The sequence below is a fragment of the Lynx canadensis genome, chromosome B3, assembly GCF_007474595.2.
Source record: "Lynx canadensis isolate LIC74 chromosome B3, mLynCan4.pri.v2, whole genome shotgun sequence".
NCBI classification, from domain to species: Eukaryota; Metazoa; Chordata; class Mammalia; order Carnivora; family Felidae; genus Lynx; species Lynx canadensis.
The window spans coordinates 20,377,153-20,403,287 of record NC_044308.2 but is presented as its reverse complement, the minus strand read 5'-3'; the positions used below and the strand labels follow the sequence as shown (position 1 = coordinate 20,403,287).

The following is a 26,135-nucleotide window of genomic DNA, read 5'->3' as shown; positions in this document are numbered from 1 at the left end:
CTTGATCCCATGATCGAGAGTTTGAGCCCCATGTTGGCTGTAGAGATTGCTTAAAATAAATAAATAAACAAAAACTTTAAAAAATAAAATCTGAAACAAAACGGTAACTCATTAAAGGTAAATGGCTAACATCTCTATAGAAAAGTTTGGGAGAAGATATCTGCCTCAGACATAACCGACAGTGGATGCTGGGTAATGATAATTTTCACATACGGAGGAAAATGCCAGTGTTAAAACACTCCAGAGAGGAAAGCAGTCAGTGAGGTGAGGGACCAGTAAGCAGGATGCTTAGTCGCGAGGTAATTTATACACTGAAATAAAATGCAAACCAAGGAGAAATGCCTTCAAGCACCAATTATATTCTAACTGATGAAATAAATGCAAATTCCAATTTAACAGAATGAAAAAAAAACCCAAAAAAACAATTAGCCTATCACATTCTGTCATACCACTACAAACCCACCATAGACGCTTCTAGATGGCAGTCCAGTGTTGATCAAATCCACATTTTTTTGAACTGAAGTACTTATCTCATTTTGGGGTTAATTTGTAGTACCTTCCCCCCAAACAATTAAATTTACTCACTCACTGAATAATTATTTGTTGAATCTCTGAATATAAACAACATTTTGCCAGAAGCTATGGAGGAATGAGAGGAGACTGAGCTCTTTTCTTCATATTCATTTAATACATATAACAAACTATAATATCGTTACTGTTTTTCTGATCTTACAGATAAATTGAGATTCAGAAAACTTAAAATCGACCCCAAGTCACCATGCTGACATAGTATGAGCCAGAATTCAAATTCCATTTGTCAGACAACCTCAAAACCCATATCCTTTCCACTAAAAAATTAGCTCTCAAGCCCAGGGAAGATCTTAGGTCTAACTGTCCTGTTTTACTTTATGTGGGCTATACTCACAATATACCATGAGTTATGTTTTCCCATGAAACCACACAATAGAATCAGGCTAGAAGAATATTGTCGTAACTTTTGAACCAGTAACTCCTATTCTATGATTTAGAAGATAATGAAAGAAAACCTGAAAAAAAAATGTAACTGCTCCAAACCAAGAAGATTAAAATATTAGGGTGCCTGGGTGGCTCAGTCAGGTTAAGCCTCTGACTCTTGGTTTCGGGTCAGGTCATGATCTCAAGGTTCATGAGTTCGAGCCCTGCCCTGGTCAGGCTCTGCGCTGACAGTGCAGAGACTAATTGGGATATTCTCTCTCTCTCTCTCTCTCTCTCTCTCTCTCTGCCTCACCCCTGCTCTCTCTCAAAATAAATAAATAAGCAACAAAAAACAAATTTAAAAAATTAAGGAACAAAGTTAACAACTAAAATCCTCCACACCGAGCATTGTGTCAAGAACTTGACATACACTTCCAATATCAAATTACCACATTACCACACATAACATGGGCATCGTGAGCTTGTTTTACAGGTGAGAAAACATCTGTATATAAGTAACATGCTCATATAGCTAGTTATGTGAAACCAGTATCTAAACCCAGGTAGTCAGATTCCCAAGTATGGTTAATCGCTAACAGTTTTATCAACTTTTTTATATCCAGTAGGAAATGTATTTTAGATTGTGATGCAATATGCACATACACACACAAAAGTAAAGCAACTTCTACAAAACGCTTTTACCTTAATAATCTGTAGCAAGAAAAAAACCTGTTTTTAAGATGCTGGTTTTGAGTCAAGAAATTAATCTCATGAATCACGACTGAAAAATGCACAGTGCTTAACTGCTTCAAAGATACTGTATTTATTACAACTATAGCAGGAAAAAAAACCTAAATGGAACTAAATGGTTGGCCACAGAGGTAAGAATTATGAATATAAAAAATTGTTATTCGGAGAAAATACAATATGCACATTGCTTAGATGATGCGTAATGCTTATATACATAGAAAATATATAAATATATAGTAGCTGTCTTAAGGTAAAAAAAAAGTATAAGCAATTACACTTTTATTTTTAATTTATAAAGGCTTTTATTTTAACTTACAAACTGGGTAGTTAAGACACCAGATAGTAGTCACTTTGCTTTTACTTTCTTGGCGCCAAAGCAATTGACCAATGTGTTCTTTTTTAAACACCTGTTCCAGATCATGGTGCAATGTTTTCCAATTACTTGCATAAAGCTAGCAAAATTTTTATGCCAAAATACACAGACAATAACACAAGTTAAAACAAAAAATCCTCTCCTAATATTTTTATAAGTGAAAAGCTGGAACCAAATAACTTACAATATTAAAAGAGAACAGAGTTTGCAAACACATCCTAAAGCCACACACATTTGAGTGTTACAGAAATATGCTCCCTCCCACCCCCCTACCCCATCACCCAGTGCCTTTGACACCTCCTCTGGAGCTCAAATCTCTCTCAGACTTCAAGAGGAGGGAGTGGGGCCACCTGTCTCAGGTCTGGCCCTGGCCTCCTCATCTGCCAAAGCCTCACAGTACTGTGCTGGCCAGTCCTTGGGATCTTGATTATGGACTTTGGCCACAAACTTAAGAACTTTCATCTTGCTGGTTTCCAGGTTGGTTCGGGGACCCCACTGGAATTCATAGTCTACAGGATCAGTGTGGGGTATCCGCCGGTACTCCAGGTAACGCTGTCGCACAAATTCTTCGGTAATAAGTTTCTTTGGGTCCCCAAAAACTAAATGCTTCTTTGTGGGGTACACCCCCAAGCGACGCAGGAAGTCCCAGACCTCCGTTTCCTTGATGGTATTGCCCTTCATAAAGATGAGACCTAAAACAATCATCAGGAGGCCGGTGGTGGGCGTGCCCTGATCGCCTCTCACCTCAGCATCCTCCTCCACCGGTTCCAGAGTGTTGATCAGGATGTACGTATTGCTTTTGGGTTCCAGTTCCACCAGCTTGTATCCGAAGACATACTCGAGGCGCTCGGCAGCCAGTTTAAGGAGATCTGGGAAGATGTCCTTGTAGTCCCCGATAACGTGCTTCACTATGTCAGTGCGCTTGATCGGGATCTTCTTCTGGTCCTTAATCAGCAAGAACTGCACTAGCTCGGCCACCTTCAGCTCCAGCTGCTGCTGGGACCTGGGCCCCACCTCGGGGGAGGCCTCGGCCCGGCGGCCGCCCTGCGACGACGTGCCCCGGGCCTCCTGGGAGCCTCCCGCTCCGCGGGAGGTGCTCGGGGCCTCCTCCGCGGCGCCGCGGGCCCAGTCCCTCTCCCTCTCGGCCTGGGTGTTAGGGCGGCCCCGGTTCCTCGGTTTCTGCAACATGTCCCCAGCGGCGGGAGCCGTAACCGGCGGCGGCAGAGGCGGCGGCGGGACAGCAGCACGCAGCGGGAATTGTGGGTCGGCGTACGGCACGTCTGGGCGACCTTGGGCGGGGCCGGGGGGGGGGGGGCGTTGCATCACGGAGACTGCGCTTGCGTTGGCGGAGACTGCGTGTTGCGTCACAAGGGCTGCGCGTTGCGTCAGGGGCGTTTGCCTTGCCGCTGCGCGTCGGCCGAAGGAAGCGGGTGGTGTCTGTGCTTCACCTCGAGTCACAGCAGTGGCTTTTGTTGTAATTAAAAGTGTTGTCCTTACCAAGCCCCCCAAATAGAGGACAGGAACCAAAACTCCTAAGCAAGTGTGCGGCTCGTTTTAGGACCACACGGACTCCGGCAAATACTGCAGAAGTATTACGAGTTTTAAAATCGCGAGTATTTTCAGATGGAGGGAACTCAAAGAACGAATGTGGGAGAAAAGTAAGGGGAGGAGGAAGGTAAGAGTGTGGAAGTGAAGTAAAAGCATTTCTCTCTACATAACAGCGACGTTGAAAAAATAAAAGACCCAGATGACTCTTAATTTGCTTTTTGCCTTTGCCACCCCCACCCCTCGGTGCAGGTTCAAACCGGCCTAAACATTTACCACCAGTTACTTTTCTCTAATGCCCTGAAGAGTTTATTAAAAACGAATGTTTGATAAAGACAGGCTTGCCTTGTAAACAGGACTCTTAACCATGTTTTCGCTATTGCAGTATTTATAATTCTGCATTAAACTCCCCCAGCTAGACAACCAGGACAAACCAGCACATAAAGCACGTTACAATCAAGTGTTCTTGCTTATTTCTCTTGGAAAGCACTTGCTCACGTAAATTGCGTTGGGCCCACAACCACAATTTTAGCAGAAATGAGTAAGAATGCTACAAACAGAAACGTGCTCTCTCAAGAGATTCTCAGTTAATTTTGGGCATCACTGATCAAGAACTGCAATAATGCGAATCTCTTAAATTTCTTAATTTTTCATATATTAGCCTTAGGACTCAAAGAAAAGAGAACCCAGGGGTATCATGTGCAACCCTAATAGCCAACATGAGTCATTTCATTAGCTCAAACCATCTGCAGTCTGCTGCCATTACTTCTACAGATCTTAGCAAATGTGTTCCTTTTCTATTTACTGACTTGCAGAGAAGAAACTGAATTTCCTGCTTTATCTTATTGAAAGCAGCGCCCAGAAAGTGGGAAAACTCTTCAAAGAACCAAATCAAACTGAGTTCCTCTTTAATGCAAATATATTCAAAGGAAAGCAATTCAAAACACATTATTTGAATAATAGCATCAAAACACAACCTTATTAAAATTTCATTAAGTGTTAGTAACATAAAATTTTTGTTTGTAATTCAATATGAAAATGCAATCTGATAATGGCATTGGAACTGCAATACTAAATGTAAAATGATACTCCATGTTGTGATGCAAGTATGCTAAAATCTAGTGAGCTATGAGTAATAACTGTTCCACGCAAGATCTAACAATATATCCTCAAGCATCTGTCTTAATGACAGAAGCCTACTAAGAAAAACAAATATATCATCAAGGCACTCATTTTTTTTTTTTTACAATGAGAAAATTCATCTCCATTTTCCTTACAAATTTGGGCTTCATGTTAAACCTCCTGCAATAAAAAATTCTGCAAAAGTCCCCTCCAATAGAATCAGCTGTAACGTGAATTAAAAAAAAAAAAGATGAAAGAGAGAAAGAAGGGAGGAAGAATCAGCAACCAACAGATAACAGAGAAGTGCAAAATGAGATGAAAGCCACTGTCAACAATTAGGCTGCATTTTCATTGTAAATCTGCAGTGTCCTTCAGCAGCATCTGTACTCAGCAGATTGTCATACTCAAAGTCAGAAAAGATTTCAGTTAAAACACCTCCCTACACTGTGTCCAGGAGAATGCACATGAGAAAAGACAGACATATAATAATACTAGAATGAAGTTTAGGCGTCACATGGAGAAGTCACCCAGACCCACACTCCATTTTAGATTGACATTGGAAGCCATGGATGTTTGAGGAAAAACTTGTGATGATAATGACACAAACAATAATAATACATACAAACAACAGCTAATGATTATTGCAAAGGGTCAGACTATTCTAAGTGGTGTACATATATTACTTCAGTCACTACAACAACCCTGTGAGGCCTGTGTGTTTATTATGTTTCTCTTCTCACAAAGGAAGAAACAGGCACAGAGAAAATATTAACTGCCCTATAGAAAGTAAGTGGCGGTTCTGAATTAAGAAAGTGCACCTTCAGAGACTCCTCTTAACCATATGTTAAAGCAGACAGAACATAAACATAGTGTCCTTAAAAAAGTAAAGTTATGGAGCCATATGGACCTAGATTAGGAACCTGTGTGATATCAAGGCAGCTACCGGCACTCCTTTCTGTTTCCAAATCAATGAAATGAGATTACTGTAGTCTCCCCTGATCCACGTGGAACACATTCCAAGACCCTCAAAGGATGCCTAAAACTGCAGATAGTACTGAATCTTATATATACTATGTTTTCTCCTATACATACATATATATACCTATGACAAAGTTGATAAATTAGTCACAGTAGGAGATTGAAAATAATAATAATAAAATAGCACAATTACAATATACTGTAATTAAAGTTATGTAAATGTAGTCTCCCTCAAAATGTCACCCTTCTGATATGGGATGATAAAATGCCTACGTGATAAGATGAAGTGAGGGGGATAACGCAGGCATCGTGATGTAGCATTAGGCTATTGACCTGAGATTATGTCAGAAAGAGGATCATCTGCTTGCAGACCACAGTTGACCAAGAGTAATTGAAACAGTGGGAAGTGAAACCACAGATAAGGGGGGGGACTACTATAATAATCCAGGCATTAGGGAACTGATGAGAGGTTTGCCAAGTACCTCGCATAAGGTGGGACAGGGTAGTTGATAATAGATTGCTTCTTTCCAGAGGGTGTATGTTAAGGAAAGTGTCTGAGGACTTTACAAAGCTGTATATAGAAAGATGTTTACTGCAGTGAAACACAAGTACATACAAAAATCAGAAAAAAGTATGGAAAAAACATATTAAGGTGCTATTAAAATTATTTTAAAAATGAAATTAATGTTGATTGTGTTGCTTGGGAGATAAATGAGAAATACATTCTCAATGATTTTGACTTCATGGTGACACCATGCCGTAGCAGTTATACACATTCAAATTTTCAGCAAATTCAGTGTGACTTGAATACGACATTTATGACTTTTTGTTCAGCCAGTGAAGTAATAAAGACAAGTGGTTTAAAAAGAAGAACATTTTCAAATGGTTTATGGTAATGATCTTAATATTTTTATTACTAGACAAAAAAGTAAAAATTCTTTGAGGCAAAAATTAAGCTAGCTGAGATTTCAAATGCATTGAACAAAGAAATGCCTACCCTACTATCATTTGCTCTTTAGATGTCTGAGTAATTAATTGCTTTATTTCATCTCCTTGGTAGCAAATGACTGCCAGCAATCTCTAATCATCTTTATTTACTAGGTTCTCCTCTTCACTCCCTGGTATTTCTTGCAGAAACAGACAAAGATTTAAAATTTTCTGCCAGCAACCTAGTGCAAAAAGCAGGTAAGGGCTTTTGGGGGAGAAAAGCAATGATAAAAGCATGCAGCCATCATATATGAGCAGCCTCACTGCCTTTTCCAGTGAAAGAAAGTGGGACCGTATGCAGTATGTGAGCAAAGGAGTTGGAGCGGGGGAGGCAGATACTATTTTGGTGAGTAGACCGGAGGAAAACGATTCCAGATATTTTAATGTTTGTAATAAAATCCCTTGTGTCCATTCATAACAAAGATCCATACGGGTTAAATCACACAGCAGGACTACATGAAAACACTTTATCTCTCTTGAAAGGATACTTTTAAGTGGCAAGAGAGCTTTCCTTGACTGGTGGAAGAGGCGGGGGTGGGGGGTGGTGGTGGAGAGGTGCAGTTTGATGAGATAGCTCTTTCCAAGCATTGCAGCCATTTGGCCCAGAAGCACCTTCTCAGACTCTTTTCAAGAAATATAAACCTTCCAGTTACCTGGAGCCTTTTACTTATGAAAATCATTAAGGTCTGTTAAGTTATAAAATTGCAAATACACAAGGTCTCTCAGTGGTGGCCAAAAATTTTTTGTTTGCTTGTTTTTGCCACTTGTTCTGCATCTTTTCCCTTTAGGAACTGCTTCCTATCTCTAGGAGACCTTAGTAAGGCTCTACCTTTTTTTCCTGAGTGCACATGATTCAGGGCAGCCACAGAGACTGGTTCGGAAGTCTATTCAGCATCCTTTCAGAGGCTCACATAGGTTCTCTTTCCCTGAGCTAACAAGCTAAACAGTGATGGAAGCCTAGCCTCCTTTGCCTTTGCTTGGGCATAACCTGCTTCATGGTGAAGCCAGCTCAAAGGAGATCTAAGAGATGGAGAAATCCTAATGCTGCCAACTCCTGGATCCTGAGTTCAAGGTCAAACTAGGGATAACTACTTACTAAAGCAAGTCAGATGTCCTTTCGCTTTATCTGCTTCCAGTTGGTTCTCCTCACTTGGAACTGAAAAAATTCTGGCCAAGCAATATCCAAACCCAATGAAGCAGGAGAAAAGAGGGTATTAGGGAATGAGACTTTGTTTCAAAAGGAGGGGGCTAGACAAAGTTAATATTACCTGTAAGGTTACTGAATGTAATCAGATGTTATCTGAATATAATTTGATATTTTTATTGTTTCTTGGCATATTCTGTGGTTGAGGAATGCACTTATGATTTTAATTGCTGGCAATAAGGCCAAAGTAAAAATCAGGAAAGACTGTTTTTCCATATAGAATGTACATGTGAGCTAATCTGGTGATTTACCTCTGCAGAAAGAAGTTTCAGATGACTTAGAACATATTTGAAAACATTTGCTATTCTAGAGTAGCTGTGTTCTCCTATTTAACCCAAAGCATTTCCCTATAGGCCACACCGTTCAAGATGACAGAAGCCTCATTCTTTTCTTCTAGATTTCACTTTAGCCTGTAACAGAGGTAACTCACAGGGCGAGGGAACCAAGAAGGAGAATGGACAAAACTAATACCCAGAGAGGGATAAGACAGGTAAGTTTTGAGAAAACTGAGCAAATTGAAATGGGTTAAGAATAAAAGAAGGGAATTGGAATGAAATACAGAAATAATGAAGGCAGACAAGAAAGATCCCACCTATGCATAACTGGTGGTCCTGAAGGAGACAACAATTATAAACAGAAAACCAGAAATAATATTCCGAGGTACTTTAGAGGTGGCTGTAGGAATCCTGGAGAAATGATAATTTTGCACAGGTCCTCTGTTTCTCATTCCCTCTTCTTCCTGGTTCCCTCCTTTGAGTTAAATTAACAACTGAAGCAGGCATGCTTTCAAGGCTGGAGAGTACACAAAGACCCTGGGTTCTTCAAAGTCTGCAGAGAAGAGAGTTAGTACAGGGCTTCTTCCTCCCTGAGATGAAAATGAGAACTTAGGTACCTGATAAGGAGAAGGCTTGCCCCTTTCCAAGGCCTGGGAAGACCCAGGATCATTTACTTGTGGATATTCAGCTGTCAGAAACCCATGTCTCCCTTCTGAGAGCCTGCAGCTGTCTTCTTTCTGAGGCTAGTTCTCCAAAAACCTGCCCCAGGCTGGTGACTAATTGCCCACAGTAGAAGCCTTACAGGCAGGTCAAATGCTATGAGGCCTTGAGCAGTTTTGCTCCCTTTTAAGCCTGGGCTCCTAGAGGCTGCTTCATGGTGCCTCAGGAGACATGTAAACAGTGTATTCTTTGATTCACAATGGCTTATAAAAGCAAAGTCAGCTGTGCCAGAAACTTCTGGGCCTCTCACCACTTGTTCCAGCCTAATACCTTACCAGCAACTCCCAAAAACATGATCTGCAGAGGAAAGAAATAAGTGCAAACCTGGCACAGGTGAAATAAGAAAACTCATCAACGATGATCCAAGAATTTGAAGAAGTAATAAAATTGACAGCTACACTGACCAAGAAAGAACACCCACATTGATTAAAAAAAATGAGGAATGTGGGTACCTGGGTGTCTCAGTAGGTTAAGCATCTGACTCTTTATTTTGGTTCAGGTCATGAACTCACAGTTTGTGAGATTGAGCCCCATGTCGGGCTGTGTGCTGAAAGTGCGCAGCCTGCTTGGGATTCTCTCTCTCTCTCTCTCTCTCTCTCTCTCTCTCTCTCTCTCTGCCCCACTTGCATGCTCTCTCTCTCAAAATAAATAAAATTCAAAAAAATCAGGAATGAAGGGGGGTATATCACTACCAACCTTAAAAAGGAAAAAAAAAGTTTATAAGGGGATGCTATGAGCAATAAACAACTGTATACCAACAAATGAGGTAAATTTGGTGAAATGGCAAAGTTCCTAGAAACACACATTTCAAGAAGAAATAGAAAATATAAAGAAACAAAGATTGACTTAGTTTAAAAACTTCTCATAAAGAAAATCCAGGTCCAGATGGTTTCATTGGTGAATTCTACCAAAATTCTTTACAAAAGAATTAAGACTCTTTACAAACTTTTCCAGAAAATGAAGAACCGATTCCCAGCTCATTCTGAGTCCAGTACTGTCTTGATACCAAAACCAGCCAAAGACATTATTAGAAAACTACAAACCAACATTTCTTACAAATACAGATGCAAAAATCCTTATCAAAATAGTAGCAAACCAAATGTGTATACATATATAATATATATTATATATAATATGTATATATAATACATATTATATATGTAATATGTATATATAATATATATATATATATATATATATATATATATATATAAGATTGAAGACACTACCTATCAAAATCGCAGCTGCATTTTTTTAGATAGAGATTGACATGCTGATCCTAAAATTCATAAGGATATTCCAGGGACCCAGAATAGCCAAAACACTCTTTAAAAATTACAAAGTTGAAGGACTCCCACTTCCTCATACTTCCACAATAATGTCAGAACAACACTATTGTAATCAAAGCTGTGAGGTACTGGCACAAACATAAGACATATTGTTATGGGCTGAATTGTGTCTCCCTCCTCCTCAAATTCATAAGTTTAAGTCCCAATTCCTTCTACCTCAGAATGTGACTGATTTTGGAAATAAGGTCTCTAAATGGATTAAGTTAAAATGAGGCCATTAGGGTGGGTTGCTAATCCAATAAGACTAATGCCCTCATAAGGACATCATCCTTCTTCATCCCTGGAGGAAACACCAGGGATATGTACACACAGAAAGAAGGCCATTTGAGGGCACAGTGGAAAGGCAGCTGTCTGCAAGTCAAGAAGAGAGGCTCAGGGGAAACTACACTATTGCTAATACTTTGGTCTTGGATTTCTAGCCTCCAGATTGTGAGGAAATTTCTGTTGTTTAAGCCACCCAGTCTGTGTATTTTGTTATGGCAACTCTAGTAAACTGATACACATACAGAGCAGTAGAGTAGAAGTGAGAGTGCAAAAGCAAATCCATGCATCTATGGTTAACAGATTTTCAAAAAAGGAACCAAGATAATTCGGCAGAATAACAACAAATGGTGTTGGGATAATGGATATCCTCATTCAAACGAATGAACTGGACCCTGACCTTACACCACATACAAAATTAACTCAAAGTGGATCATAGACCCAAATGTAAGAATTAAAGTTCAAAAACTCTTAGAATGAAACATTGGAGCAAATTTTCATGACCTTCCATTTGTCAATGATTTCTTAGATAAGACACTAAAATCCCAGGTGATAAACAAGAAGGTTGAGAAGTTGGATTTCATAAAAATTAAAAATTTGTGTGTGTTCAAGGAGACTCAAGACAGTGAAAAGGCAATCTATGCAGTCTGGGGGAAATTATTTGCAAATAATCATGTATCTGATAAGGGACATATATACAGAACATATAAACAACTCTTGCAACTCAATAAGAAGACACAAATCCAATTGTAAAACTGGGCAAGGGATTTAAGTAGACATGTCTCCAAGGATGTAAGAATGGCTAATCACATGAAAAGATGTTTATCACAATTGGTCATTAGGGAAATGCAAAATCAAAACCATATATACTACTTCACATTCACCAAATAGCTTTAAACAAAAAGGCAGATAATATCAGGTTTGGCAAGGATGCAGAGAAACCTCATATGTTGCTGGTGGGACCGTAACACACTACAGCTTCTGTGGAACACAGTTTTGTTGTGGGGAAGGTGGGGTATGGGGAGTGACTGCTAAAGGGTATATGATTTCTTTTTGGGGTGATTAAATGTGATAAAATTAGATACTGATGGCTGCATAACTCTGAAGTATGCTAAGAAGACACTGTATACTTTAAACAAGTGAATTTTATGATATGTTAATTATGTCTTTATAAACCTGTTTAAAAAAGAACCTGAAGAAGGTCAAGCTGAAGAATCTTTAATAAGATGTTCCTTCTGAAGTGTAATGAGATGAAATCAGAAAAGAAGACTAGGAAAACAGTAATGAGAACCATCAAGTAGATGCAGTTAGGGCACCCAGACTTTCTGGATCAATAGCAACAGAAAGAATTTAAAAAAATTTTTTTAATGTTTATTTTTGAAAGAGAGAGAGAGCATGAGCAGGGAGGGGCAGAGAGAGAGGGAGACACAGAAACCAAGGCAGGTTCCAAGCTCTGAGCTGTCAGCACAGTGCCTGACATGGGGCTTACACACAAACCGTGAGATCATGACCTGAGCCAAAGTTGGACACTTAACCGACTGAGCCACTCAGGCGCCCCAACAGAAAGATTTTTTTTAATTAAAAAGTTAAAGTAAAGTGGAGGAGAGTCTACTGTTGAAATAATGATTTCTCCACTGTCACAAAGATTTTTGTTTATATTTTAGGTGATTAATGAACATCCTTATGCTATATGGTTTATGGAACACAATTTCATCCTTCCTCTGCCACCAATTTCTTTCCTCTGGGTCCTGGAAGACTTCTCACTGGTTAGGTCTCAGCCTCTTCACCTGCAGAAAGGCAGGGCTGAGTTAGGCAAACTTTCAGCTATAAAATATGATTAATATATGAAAGAATTCTAAATCATAAATCATACACACATATTGGAAGGAAAATAGAAAGCCCATCCTGAAAGTAACATGTAAAGAAATACCTGGTTCCTCATTTATTAGATGTCCATATGCTGGAGCATCCTGAGTTTCCCAGAGCATCTGCTCATAAGACAATAAATTTCCTAACTTGGCTCTCTTTTTCTTTAAGTGACACAATTCTGTGACTTCTAGGACAAGTGGAGGTCTCCATTTAAAAACCACTCTAATGTTGAATGAATCTTTAACAGCAGCAAAATATCTTGAGGAAATGGGGGCTTTGGTTGTTCCTGCTGCTTCCTGGCTTCCTGTACCAGAGACATCAGACAAAGGTAGGCTTTGGGGGCTGCATAAATAGCCTTGGCCCTCAAATATTTTTGAGAGAAGGGCAAAATCAAAAATAGGTAATAAAGTCAATTGTGCATGCATTGTGATCCAGTGGTTTCAAAACTGTATCTTCCCACTCACGAGCAAGAACAAGTACCTGTTCTCTCAAAGAGATCTACCATATCAAAACATATCAACCTATACTGTGAAAATTGCCTCTGAGTTAATCATAGTGCAGTATGTATAACTCAATGCAGGATATTCACAAAAAAATGCAAAATAAGTTAACATCTACAAAAGTATAAGTATTTTATGGTATGTGATTTTAAGTTCTTCTCCCTTGCTTCACAGGCTCATTTTTCATTTCCATATACAACCCTGAAGACAAGATCTACAATAAAAAATAAGGCAACACCCACCCCCACCCCCAAAATAGCCTTTCAGACACATGCAATGGATTAATAAGGAAGACATACATAACTTGCTTATTGATCTAGCCCAAACTTTGACATAGTCTCCCTTACCCTGATGTCATATCTTTACTACACTATACTGAATTGAATTTAGCTCCTACAGTTTCTTAAATACGACAACCGGGAACAATGAGATTATATACAAGAACTATACAAGGATCGTGAAACTTAATAAAATTTAGAGAAAAAAAATCTAGAAATGTGAGAGTGATTCAGGTGAGACATGTCACCTCATTGACCATGGGGTTCAGTCCACTCACTAATTTGGCTGACCAGATTTCCATGTGTACCTTCTGGAAGCTGCCCATCTGGTAGAAAAAAGAAAATCTTAACTGTAAAAGAAGAAAAAGGAGAAGAACAGCAACAATAGTTTTTTGCAGTTCATATAGTGCAGTAAGTGTGATACTTCCCCCAAAAAATATTTTCAGAAATTAAGAATTGATGTAAAGTATCTTCCCTGGAGGGAATAAGAAAGTCAGATGCTCTGTCCTTTGTACATGAGCAACGCTTTCTCTTACCTGGACTTTCTCTCTCTCACCTGGACAAAAAGGTATGATGATCATTGCCTTTCTTAGTATGAAAACCATTCAAATAAGTAAAACCTATGCTCAACCAAAACTCTCACTTCTATCCACTTGTCTTAGAGCATTAAAAGACCAATTGCTACTCTAATTCCATGAAAACTTGTAAATCATATAGGGCATATGTGACGACCCTGCTAAGAAGAGAATTTGACCAACTCGTCCCTAGTTCTCTCAGAAGATACCCTCAGAAGCTCAATACTAAAGGAAACTTCAGTCCCGGATCCTCTAAGTGCTTTCCTTGCATGTGCATGAGATGTTTTGGCAGCTCTGTGGAGCTTTCAGAAGCCTTGAACAGAGAAAATAAGAAAGAATGGCATTCCAGGGAATAAACAAGTTTGACCTCAATTGGACAAAAGGAGGCACAAAGCCTGGAGAAGGAAGAAACAGAATAGGTAAAACAGAACACACCCTGTAACACCAGGGGAAAGTAGCAACCTTATAAATACAAACATGTTGGACAGCAAACGTACCAGTGCTGTGCGTGAGAAAGTGATTCAAGGAAGAGAGAAAGCCCTGCACATCGGGTGAGAATCACATGCATCAGGGAAGGAAGAAATCACAGAGGGGAACCTGCTGCCTACTTATGTGCCCTCCCAGCTGGCTTGGCTTCAGTGCTGCATCCAGCAACCAGGAAGCCACCGTGGGAAAGCCAGCCCTAAATGCACAAGAGGCCAAGGAGCTCGGTTTCCTGAAGGATCCCTGCCTCCTGAAGCTGGCAACAACATCCCTTCATCTGGCTGGATAAAGCAGGGCATCTTTCTTTCACGAGAAACAAGAGGTGTTTGGTTTTTTTTAATTCAGATTTTATTAATCCCACAGGTTTGAGAGAGGTGGCATGGGAAAAGCAAATGTTAGCTAATTAACTGCTTCCTAGGATCCAATCAGTCGTTAAAAATGTGCTTATGAAATTTTCTTGAGCTGTTCAGTTGTTTGTAATTATCCAAGTGGTTCATACTACTCATGCATGTTTTCTTTTCCTTTCACATGCACCTCTAAGCAAATTACCTAATTCAGTGTGGTTATTACTTTGGACCTTTAAAAACTGTATATTGAGAAATTTCACACAATGATTAATGTGGATATATCTGTTATGCTTATGGCTAATCCTTTGTGTCCAGGTGTGATTATTAGGTGCAAATTACAGAAATTTAGCCCAACTTATTGCCACTTAATATCAACATCCATTCCCATGTTCACTTGATTAATCTTATTCAAGGGCAGTATTTTTTAAATTTATAAATAAATTATACAACCAAAATAACAAGTGACTGGTTTAAGAGTTGACATGTGGCCCAGTTCTGGCCGGTGAGATGTGAGGAATATTTTGGTAGTGTGTGTGTGTGGGGTGGGGGTGAGGGGGTGGGGGGGAGTCTGAGAAATGTCTACTTGCTCTCAAAAAGAGGTTCACAGGAAAAAAATCCTCTTCTACACATTTTACATCTGTGTGTAATGCCTCAAGCAGTGGCAATCATCTTGTGACCATGAGTAGAGCTAAGCCAACACATCAAAATATTGAAACTGGCAGAATGAAGAGCTGGAAAGAATCTGAATCCCGGATGACTTCTCTAGGCTGCTGAACCAACTAACTCTGGAGCAGCCCACCTCTGAACTTGTTATTTGAGATAATTTACTTCCTTTGGCATTGAAGCTTTTGTGAGTTGGGCTTTATATCACTTGTAGCCCAAAGCATCCCAACTGATTTCTGTGGATGAGAGAATCCCAACAAAGGGAATATATCAGTTGGTTGTTCAGATTTCGCTTAGTGAAGCCAAGGCTCCCAGTCACTAGCCATGTGCCAACCCCTCCACCTAGCTCTGAGATCTATAGACATTTGAACATCAGCTTGAAGCACTGCTGAAGGTAGTGGTACAAGCCCACAAATTGGCTGTCGGCCTCCCTCTCTGCAAAAAGACATTTAGATGTTATCTGGGAACAGGGAGGATCTATGGTTTGCCCAGATATTTACAGTCTGTAAGTTGGAAAGGCAGAATTTGCTTGGAAGTACTGAAGATGCATCCTCATTTTCAGGAACTTCACCCTAGCCTGAGTGATTCCCATCCTCAGCCAGTGGTTCCCTGTGAGTACCTACTGAGGAGTTTACTCCGGCCATACACTAGAACAAGGGGATACTGCAAACTCCCCACAGCTCTTACTTTCCAGCAAAGTCATCATTTCTCTATCCACCTGATGGACTTGGAATTTTAGCTTCTCCAGGCCATCCTGCAGGGGACTGAGTCTTTCGTTCACTGCCACTTGGCCTATAGCTGGTCCCTGACCCCTAAGACCTTACTCTATGCTACAAACTTGGTCCCCAGTTTTCTTGGAAAGAGAAGACAGGAAGTTATAACCTGAGGCTCTGGAGGTTTTCAGGAGTTCCAGTGTGTCCTTGCAGCACCCCTAAGTGACTCATGCAGCACCCCCAAGTGACTCATGCAGCACCCCCAAGTCTAGCCCTGTTTCCTGCCTAGAAGCGTTCCTAATATGATGACCAGGGTACAGTTGAGCTCTGACAGCCCCAGGCTGGCCAGCTAGCCACATGTTCTCCTATATCCTGTGGCTACTGATGATGCGTAACATGTGCCCACAGGCTGACTCACAGTTGCACCCCATGGCTGGCCTATGGTAGAGGTGCATGCTCAGCACAGGAAGCCCAAATCAGTAAAACTCTATAGGCCAAAGGTCAGGTAGTATGGAGAAAGGCTGCATCTTCTGGAAGAGCTCAGAGTGAGAAACTGCCATTCCAAGCCACAGTGGAATGATCCAGGGGGTCTTCTGAGCAGAGAGGGAGCCTGTAAGGCTTGCCTGAGGTGTCACTCCACTGTCCTGTTGAAAGACAAGTTGCAGGGTACCTGGGTGGCTCAGTGGGTTAAGGATACGACTTTGGCTCAGGTCATGATCTCGTTGTTCCTGGGTTTGGGCCCCCCATCAGGCTCTGTGCTGGCAGCTCAGAGCCTGGAGCCTGCTTCAGATTCTGTGTCTCCCTCTCTCTCTGTCTCTCCCCTGCTCACGCTCTTTCTCTGGTCTCTCAACAATAAATGTTTACAAAAAAAAAAAAAAAAAGGTTGCAAGGTGGGCCTGAAGATAAGCTAACCCTATTTGATTCTGAAAACAGACACTATCCCTTTCCTCCTCCTTCCCCCTGCCATATCTAAAGTAAGACAATGTAGTTTGCCAGGCCCAGTTACCCCTTCCCCACAGAGGGAAAATACTTCCGCTATCTGCTTCCATCTCTTCCTATTTACCGTGGCCTTAAGGGGATCCTGTCATGGCCACCTGCTGAGCCCAAACCAGCACTGGGGAAACTCCAAGCAAGATGATCAGGCAAAGTAAACTCATACATACACCTAAGTACAGTGGTTTTAGGGAAGGAGACAGCCAAATTCCAGAACAGATGGCTACTATGGAGCGCAACCAATAGAAGAAACAGAATAAGACTATCAAAAACATAATGAGGACACACAAGGAGATATTATTAGAGCACAATAAGATACTTCTGGAACAGAGTAATTCTTGATTTTTAAATGTAAAATTCTAGTAGAGGTACTGTAAAAGAGAATGGTCCCTGCTGAAAGCCAGATTACTATTTTAGAAGGCTCAAATGAAAGATACACGACAAAAGTTAATGAAATAAAAATAATAAGTGAAATATCAAGATATGAAGGGCAGAAACAGAAGGCATAATACGTAAATCACAGAAGTTGGGGGAGAAAACAAAACATATGACAGAGAATGAGCAAAGAAACTATATCAAAGGAAAAACAACTCAAGGCTTTGGATTTGATAGGGTTCTGAAAAGGCAGAATTTAGATCCATCCTGCTAAAATTTCAAGAACAATCCTATCAGCTTCCAGAGAAAACGAGTAAGTTGTTTCTAGAAACAATCAGTTTAACATCACATTTTTCACTTGTAACCCAAAAATTCTCAGCCCAGGCAACATATTATTATGTGAGTACCAAGGAGCAGATTATGGGAGGTGCACAGTGGGAAGCAGTGGTCTCAGGTGTCCTCTCTGAGAACACTCCAGTATAGTCTTGCCAAAGAACCAAATCAAACAAGCACCCATGGGAGGTGAAGACAGAGTTTAGTAAGCAATAGTGAGAACAAATCTTGTAATACTTATTTTAAAATCTTAATGGACAATGATAATGTGAATGTAAATTGTACTACAGTTGCTCATAAGGATTCTTGAAATAGAAGAAGGAAGATTTTGGTAAGAACCCGGACCCAAACGATCTCTGAATACCCCAGGAAAAAGGAGAAGAGTGGGGAGATGGAACAGAAAGAAAAATGACTCTAAGAGTCTTCTCCAGGTGGGGTGAGGTCAAGAGGGTACTGAAAATATTTTAGTGTGAGAGTGTGCTGTTTATTAAGCTATGATCTCTCAGTTCCAAATCCACTGCTCTCTATTTTTTTTTAAATTTTTTATTAGTTTTGTTTATTTTTGAGAGGCAGAGAGAGAGTGCATGTTGGGGAGGGGCAGAGAGAGAGAGAGAGAGACACAGAATCTGAAGCAGGCTCCAGGCTCTGAGCTGTCAGCACAGAGCCCGATGCGGGGCCAGAACTCACGAACCGTGGGATCATGACCTAAGCTGAAGTTGGACGCTCAACCAACTGAGCCACCCAGGCGCCCCTCCACTGCTCTCTAATACTGGGGTTGGATCTCTGTAAGCTATGTTTTTCTTCTGTTAGGTGGTTTCATGTTGCAGTCTTCTAACGGGCCAATGGAGTAGCCTGAAAAGTGGGGTAAGGTGTAGGACTTCTTCTTCCTGTTTGCTTGTTCTTCCTGCCAGTAAGGTCCTAGCAATACCTCTGCCCTGACAGCAGCAATTGGTTCCAACTTCTTTCAACACTCCCAGAAACAGCTTTCTTGTGCTCTCACACAGGTATGAACAACAGCAAGGGACGTCCGTATATATATTAGAAGGATAACAGAATATTAATTACAATGTTTGCCAATACATTTGAAAACAGATGAAATGGGCAAATTCCTAGAAAAACATAACCAAATAAAACGTATACAAGACACTGACAAGGACATTTTGAAAAGTGTGGATAAAAGGCCAGTCTCCCTCACAAACACATAATCAAAAGCCCTGAACAAAACCTTGACAAAATCAAGAGATTCAGCATGAGAAAGCAGAGTTCAATCTAGGAAAGCGAACATTCAAAAATCAATCAAGGTGATTCGTGATTCACTATATTACAGAATAAAGAACTTTCCTATGGTCATCTCAAAAAAGAAAGAAAAGTCATAGGAGAAAATTCAGTATCTACTCATGATCTTAAAAAAAACAGGGGTAACTTGGTGGCTCAGTTGGTTAAGTGAATGACTTCAGCTCAGGTCATGATCTCATAGTTTGTGAGTTCGAGCCCTGCATGGGGCTCTGTCCTGACAACTCAGAGCCCAGAGCCTGCTTCAGATTCTGTGTCTCCCTCTCTTTACCCCTCACCCTCCCCTGCTCATGCTCTGTTTCTCTGTCTCAAAAATAAATAAACATTAAAAAAAATTTTTTTTAAATACTAACAAAATAAGAAACTTAACAATCTTGAAATAGAAGGGGACTTAACTGATCACTACAATATGCACTAAACATCGCTCTTTATTGTGAAATGTTGAAAATGTTTCCTCTGAGATAAGGAATAAAAATTATGAAGATTGGGGTGTCTGGGTGGCTCAGTTCATTAAGCAACCGACTTTGGCTCAGGTTATGATCTGGCAGTCTGTGAGTTCAAGCCCTGCGTCCAGCTCCGTGCTGACAGCTTGAAGCCTGGAGCCTGCTTCTGTTTCTGTGTCTCCCTCTCTCTCTGCCCCTTCCCCATTCACTCTCTGTCTCTCTCTGCCTTTCAAAAATGAATAAATGCTAAAAATTTTTTTTTAATTATGAAGATTGGAAAGAAAATTGTCTTTTCTTTTTCCAATGACATGATTCTATATGTAGAAAATTGAAAAGAATGTACAGATCAGCCATTAGAACTAGTAAGTTATCAAAGTAGTTGGGTATAAGGTCAATACGCATCAATCAGTTTCATTTCCATTTTTCAATGGCAAACAAAATGGAATAAAAAATATATGCCATATGTGATACATTTTCCCAGAGATGGATCCCACATGTGCTTTTGTACTGTAATGTGAGTGGCTGCTTCTCCCATCAAGAGGTGGGGAAAATCGTTTCAACCCTTCATGTGTGGACTGACTTCATGGCTTGCCCTGAACAACAGAGTGTGGCAGAAGTTACATCATGTGGATTTTGGAGCCCAGGACTGAAGAGGCCTGTATCTTCTGCTTTTGACCTCTTGGGACACTCCCGTTCACAGAGCTCTCTTTGTCATGGACAGATGCCCCACCTAGATTACTGAATGATGACAGGAGAGGCCCAACTTCAGTGGCATCAAAGTTCCAAATACATATAAGTGAGGCCATTGGGACCATCGGGCATCTTCCAGCCATAATTTGAACACCATCACAGGAGGGACTCCAGGCAAGACAAGCAGACGTAATACCCATAGAACCATCAGGGATAATAAACTATAGATATCTAAGCCGTGATATTTTGAGGTGGCTTGTGGCATAGCAATAGATAACTGAACACTATGCACAACATTGCCAAAATTAAATAAATAAATAAATAAATAAATAAATAAATAAATAAATAAATAAAAGACAGGATTTATAGCTCTTGAAAGCTATGCAATGTCTCAGAAAATTATAAAACAAAATATTGAGAGAAATTAAAGATGATCTAAATAAATGCTCATAGGATGGAAAACACACTATGGTAAAGATGTCACTGTCTTTATATTGATTTACAGATCCACTATAACCCATCAAAAATTCTAGCAGAGTTTCTTTGTAGAATTTGACAAGCTGACTACAAAATTTATACAAGAATGCAAAGGACATGAATAACCAAACAACACTGAACAAAAAAAGTGCTTACTTTATTGGATACCAAGATTTACTTATAGTTTCAGTTACTAAGACAATGTATGGTATGGACAAATAGACCAAAAGATCAGAGAATCCAGGAGGTGACCCATGGATATAAGAACACTTCCACATCACAAAGATGATATTTCATAGCAGTGAGGACAATGGCTGTCTTTTGAATAAATGGACCTAGATCAACTGGATATTCATATGGAAAAATGAAACTATATTTTTTGATTATAAAAAAAATCAAACCAACTCTCAGTAAATTATAGTTTCCAATGCAAAAGGAAAAGTAATAAAACTATTTAAAGATAACACAAGACAAAAATCTTTTTAACCTTGAGGTAGGAAATCTTTATTTCAATCAAGACACCAAAAAGATCATTGTGAGATGAAAAGGCAAGCCCCTGAATGCAAGAAGATAATCCATATATGTGTGTATATAGACACAGCTGACAAATTACAAATAACTGAACAAAGGGCTTATCTCCAGCATATATAAAGAGCTCTTTAAAACAAATAAGTACATACAACACAATGGAAAATGGGCAAGAGCTTTTATAGGTACTTCACAAACGAGGGGATCCAAATGTCAAATAAACATGTGAAAAGGCATTCAGCATAATTAATAATCAAGGAGATGCAGAATAAAACTATAGTGAGTTACCATGACTCACCCACCATATGGCTCAAAGGAAAATAAGTGGCAATACCAAGTATTGGTTATAATGGAGATAATGTAAATGGAACAACCACTTTAGAAAATTATTTGGCATTATCTACTAAAATTGAATCCATGCACCCAGAATTTCACTCCTAAGTGGTGCACAAAATGATATGTAAGTCAGTGTTCATAGCAGCATTATTTGCAATAGTCACCAAATTGAAATAATCCAACTGTCCATCCACAATAAAATACATAAATAAAATATGGGACATACACACAATGGAATACAACACAGCAGGGAGAATTAATGCACCACATCTAAATGCAACATGAATTAATCTCATTCCTTCTTCATTGCTTTTGTGGATTCTGCCCTGCCCTGCCAAGACAAAGATACCAGAGGGACCCTCTTCCCAAAAGGTGCCCTCCTCAATACCCATCACCCACCCTCCCCTCCCTCCCACCCCCCATCAACCCTCAGTTTGTTCTCAGTTTTTAACAGTCTCTTATGCTTTGGCTCTCTCCCACTCTAACCTCTTTTTTTTTTTTTCCTTCCCCTCCCCCATGGGTTCCTGTTAAGTTTCTCAGGATCCACATAAGAGTGAAACCATATGGTATCTGTCTTTCTCTGTATGGCTTATTTCACTTAGCATTACACTCTCCAGTTCCATCCACGTTGCTACAAAAGGCCATATTTCATTTTTTCTCATTGCCACGTAGTATTCCATTGTGTATATATACCACAATTTCTTTATCCATTCATCAGTTGATGGACATTTAGGCTCTTTCCATAATTTGGCTATTGTTGAGAGTGCTGCTATGAACATTGGGGTACAAGTGCCCCTATGCATCAGTATTCCTGTATCCCTTGGATAAATTCCTAGCAGTGCTATTGCTGGGTCATAGGGTAGGTCTATTTTTAATTTTCTGAGGAACCTCCACACTGCTTTCCAGAGCGGCTGCACCAATTTGCATTCCCACCAACATTGCAAGAGGGTTCCAGAGGGACCCTCTTAAAAGCCCCTCCTCTCCTCACCATTACAGTGGTCCTAGCCTTACTTGGAGTAAAAAGGCAAAGTCCTTTAAATCATCCACCAGCCTCCACACAAGGTAGCCCCTGGTGTGCCTCTAACTTTCCCTTCACACACTCCCCTCCAGCCACACCTCTCCTTGCTGTCCCTGGAGTGTGCCAAGTATGCCCACATGTGGAGGCCTCTACACTGGCTAGTCCCTCTGCCTGGAAAATTCTCCCCACCCCCCTCACTTCCTTAGGTCTCCAGCAACAGAAGAGCACCTCTCATCACTCTATTAAATAGCTCCCCAGTCCTCACACTCCCTATCTGCTTCCTGGTTTTCCTTTTTCACTCTAACACCTGCATGTGACATAGGATTTATCTATGTTTTTCCATCTCCCCTACCTAAAATAAAGCTTCATGAGAATGGGAATTTTGTCTATTTTTTTCATCACTATATCGTCAGCATCCAGAACATTTCCTGGCACACAGAAGGTGCTCAATAAAATCCTGTTTAAGAGCGACCACATAAAAGTTCCTAAAATGACTGATGCTCTCTATCCTTAGGAGGAGCTTATCTACCAGTGCAGGCCTCACTGGGGGGTCCCCTACCTCTCTGAACCTGTGACTTTTTCTCCCCTTGGACAGTGGATTTCTATGGAAGGGAAGTCTCGTGCTTCAGCCTGAGGATGGTTCAGACCAGCAGTCAGCACTCTGGGAGTTGCAAAGAGGGAGGCTGAGATGGCAGATGGAGATGCAGCCTCACCCTTCTCCAGGCCCTCACTTAATACCAAGTAGTTCAATGTCCATTTAAAATGTCAAGCTAAAAGAACAAAAGGAAATGTTATTGCTCTTTTTAAAACTACACAGAGTGAAGCCCCATGAGAGCTTAGAAACTGTCTACCACCTAAACAGTGGGACACAATCTAAGCTCCCATCTCATGTTTTTCTGATTTTCTACTACCAGACACTGCCTTGAGTGCTATATTTTATATCCCATTTTCCCACCTTCAATAAAATTCACCTGTATCACTCAAAGGATACCTAGCTGAGGCCTGATTGTAATTTTTGCCAATACTTTCAGGACCTTAACAAGTTATTTCACCAATATATGAATACCAACCATCACAGGCTTTGGTTCCATAATTTCATATATGAATTTTAATAGGATTAGGTCACAAAACACAAAAATGTACAATAATATAATGGGGAGATATATTTTGGGATTGGAAAATACAGAGGTTCACCACTGCATATCTTGGTTTAAAAAGGAACAGAGCAGGGGAGGATAATGCTTCTTTCATTTCTCACTTCTTTTCTAGTCTTAGGTATTTTCTAGAATATGTGATTCTAAAAAATGCCGATGCAGGTCAAATAAATTTGCCATGGAAAACAAGATAAAAAGCAAAGCTTCCTGCTTCTCAATACTACTTAGTATTAAAATACAGTGATGACCCTCTCTCTTCTGCAGCAATGCACACAGAATCTGTTTGACAGACCCTGTGTCAATGATGCTGTCACAGAAACACACCAGCAGGATGGATCTGTATGATTCACAGCATGACAGCCATTGCTTATCATGACATCCTGTCTGGATTAAAATCCTCCTGGGGGGCAAACATTATTGCAGAGGACAGAACGCGGAGGTGGGCATATGTACTAGGTACGTAGGTTTGGGTTGTGATAGAAATCCATCTCTCTGTCCTTGGCTTTGCTCTCTCCCTGGAGCACAGCTTTTGTCACACACAGGGAGCACAAAAGTAGGTGGCACTGAGCAGCACATTTCAAACTCTGCCAATGGAGACACACTGACTGTGGGACACCCTGATTTAAGTCCAGATATCCTGAGGAGCAGAACTCTTTAGCCTACTGTGCGCTAGTTGCTATATCCAAATCAATACACTCATCTTGTCCTCACAGGGGGCTTGCAGCAACTGCAAAACAGCAAAGAGATGCTGGGCCTATGATCCTACTGTTCCTTGTAGCCTGACCTCCACTCCTCACCCCCCTCATGTGGTCACCAGGGAGTCCTGCAGCCTAAGGCCGGCAGCAGAAGCCTCTAACCTATAGGCCAGGTGCCCAGAGCCAAAGAGGACATACTGAATCATGTCAGAATGAGAGCTCTCTGGTGGGACAGTCCACCCAAGGAAACCAGAGCTCAGAGCCTAGGAAGCGAGGATGGAAGACCAGGAATGAAGAAACAGGTGGAATCAGGAAGGGCAAAGCAGGACTGGCAAATCCTGGAAACACGTTATCGCCAGGGTTCTGGAAGTTCAACGCATGTGGAATGTAGGAGCAGAGCCTAACATTTAGAGGCTAGAGCCAAGAATGAACCAACTCTGCCTTCAGCCACACCCCCACCCTGCTAGTAAACTATAAGTACACTGAGGTGGCGGGGGTGGGGGTGGGGGTGGGGTGGGACAGAAGCCCAGGCACGTAACTGCACCTGTCCTGCTGCAGCTATACAGGTCAGTGGTGGGGAAGGAATCTGCCCTCAGCACCCTTGGTGAGGAAATGAGAAGAACATGTGCCTCTTCTGATATATAGACCAAGTTCGCAGTACCTTAAAGGTTTGGTTGACAAATATGGAGACTTTCACAGAACATTTCCTAGACGCAGATCCAGTCACTGTTATTTATTACCCGGGAAACTGAACAAGCACATATAAAAGATAAGGGCCAGATCTCAGTAATAAAAGTTCCATAAGTACAAAATTATATTAAAATAATATATTTATTTTAATTATAATTATATGTGATTTTTAAATATATAATATATATACACTTTTTATATATAATTATATAATGTGAGTTTTTGAAGAGTTCCAATGAAGTGATTGATGTAAAATATCATGCTTTTTTTCCCCCAAGGAGACTGAATGTGTCTTATTTACAATTACTCAGAAAACAACAAAAGTGGCAGGTCCTTCCTGTTCTTGGGGCACAGGTCACAGTTGGCTGAGGGATGATTTCTCATCTGTGGGAGAGGAAGTCCTTAGCAATGCTGCAGCCAGCCTTCCTGCAGCTCTGCACCTAGAAGCTCCTCCACTAGAAGTGGAGGAATGCATGATCCCCGCCACGTTGGAGGGGGTGGTGCACTGGCCCCCCAGGCACTGAGAACCAAACTACCAGAAAGGAAAGAAGAGGGACAAGATGACAAGGCCAGTACATGAAGATCCTCAGATTTAGATCTCATTCCCAAAGCACTGGAAAACCAAGAACAGTCCAGCCTCTACCTTGCCTGAAATGTCAGATCCTCAGAGTGCTGAACTGGAGTCTCACAAGGACAATAGGGAGCAAGGGCTGCTGGGACGGCACAGGGAAAAGTTGCATGGCCCCATGGAGAGCTGCATTCCCCAAGACTGGGAAGAGGTCAGGGGGGTGAGGTCCCCCTGAAGTGGCAGAAGCCTGCAACCCTCTCTCACCCGGTATCCTTGGAAGGTGCTGAGTACAAGGGTAAAGAATTGGACCACCTAGGGCCATAGCCCTGAGAGAGGAGAGGGGCTCCCTGCAGCCCACCCAGAGCCACTTAGGCAGCAGTGGAACAGCTAGCAGCCACGGCATCTCCAGGTGGGAGAAACAAAGGCTGATGGGGAGGGCCACTGTGCAGGAAGAGGTACAGAACCAGAAATCACCTGAGTTTAAAAAATGTAAGAAGAGACATATATCCAAAGGAAACAAAGCCACTATCTTGAAAAGATATCTGCCCTCCTGCACTCACTGCAGTTTATATATTTATATTTTCTAAATATATTTT

General features: G+C 40.9%; 2 protein-coding genes across 2 annotated transcripts in view; both read right to left on the bottom strand.

Moving 5' to 3' along the window:
• Positions 1-26,135, bottom strand: part of FAM189A1 (family with sequence similarity 189 member A1) — a 287,059-nt gene that overhangs the window by 148,448 nt on the left and 112,476 nt on the right. The gene's annotated exons all lie outside the window — the stretch shown is intronic.
• Positions 1,754-3,360, bottom strand: NSMCE3 (NSE3 homolog, SMC5-SMC6 complex component). The gene has a single exon (XM_030317527.1). The coding sequence runs from the start codon at positions 3,263-3,265 to the stop codon at positions 2,405-2,407; it is 861 nt and encodes a 286-aa protein (XP_030173387.1). The 5' UTR covers positions 3,266-3,360; the 3' UTR covers positions 1,754-2,404.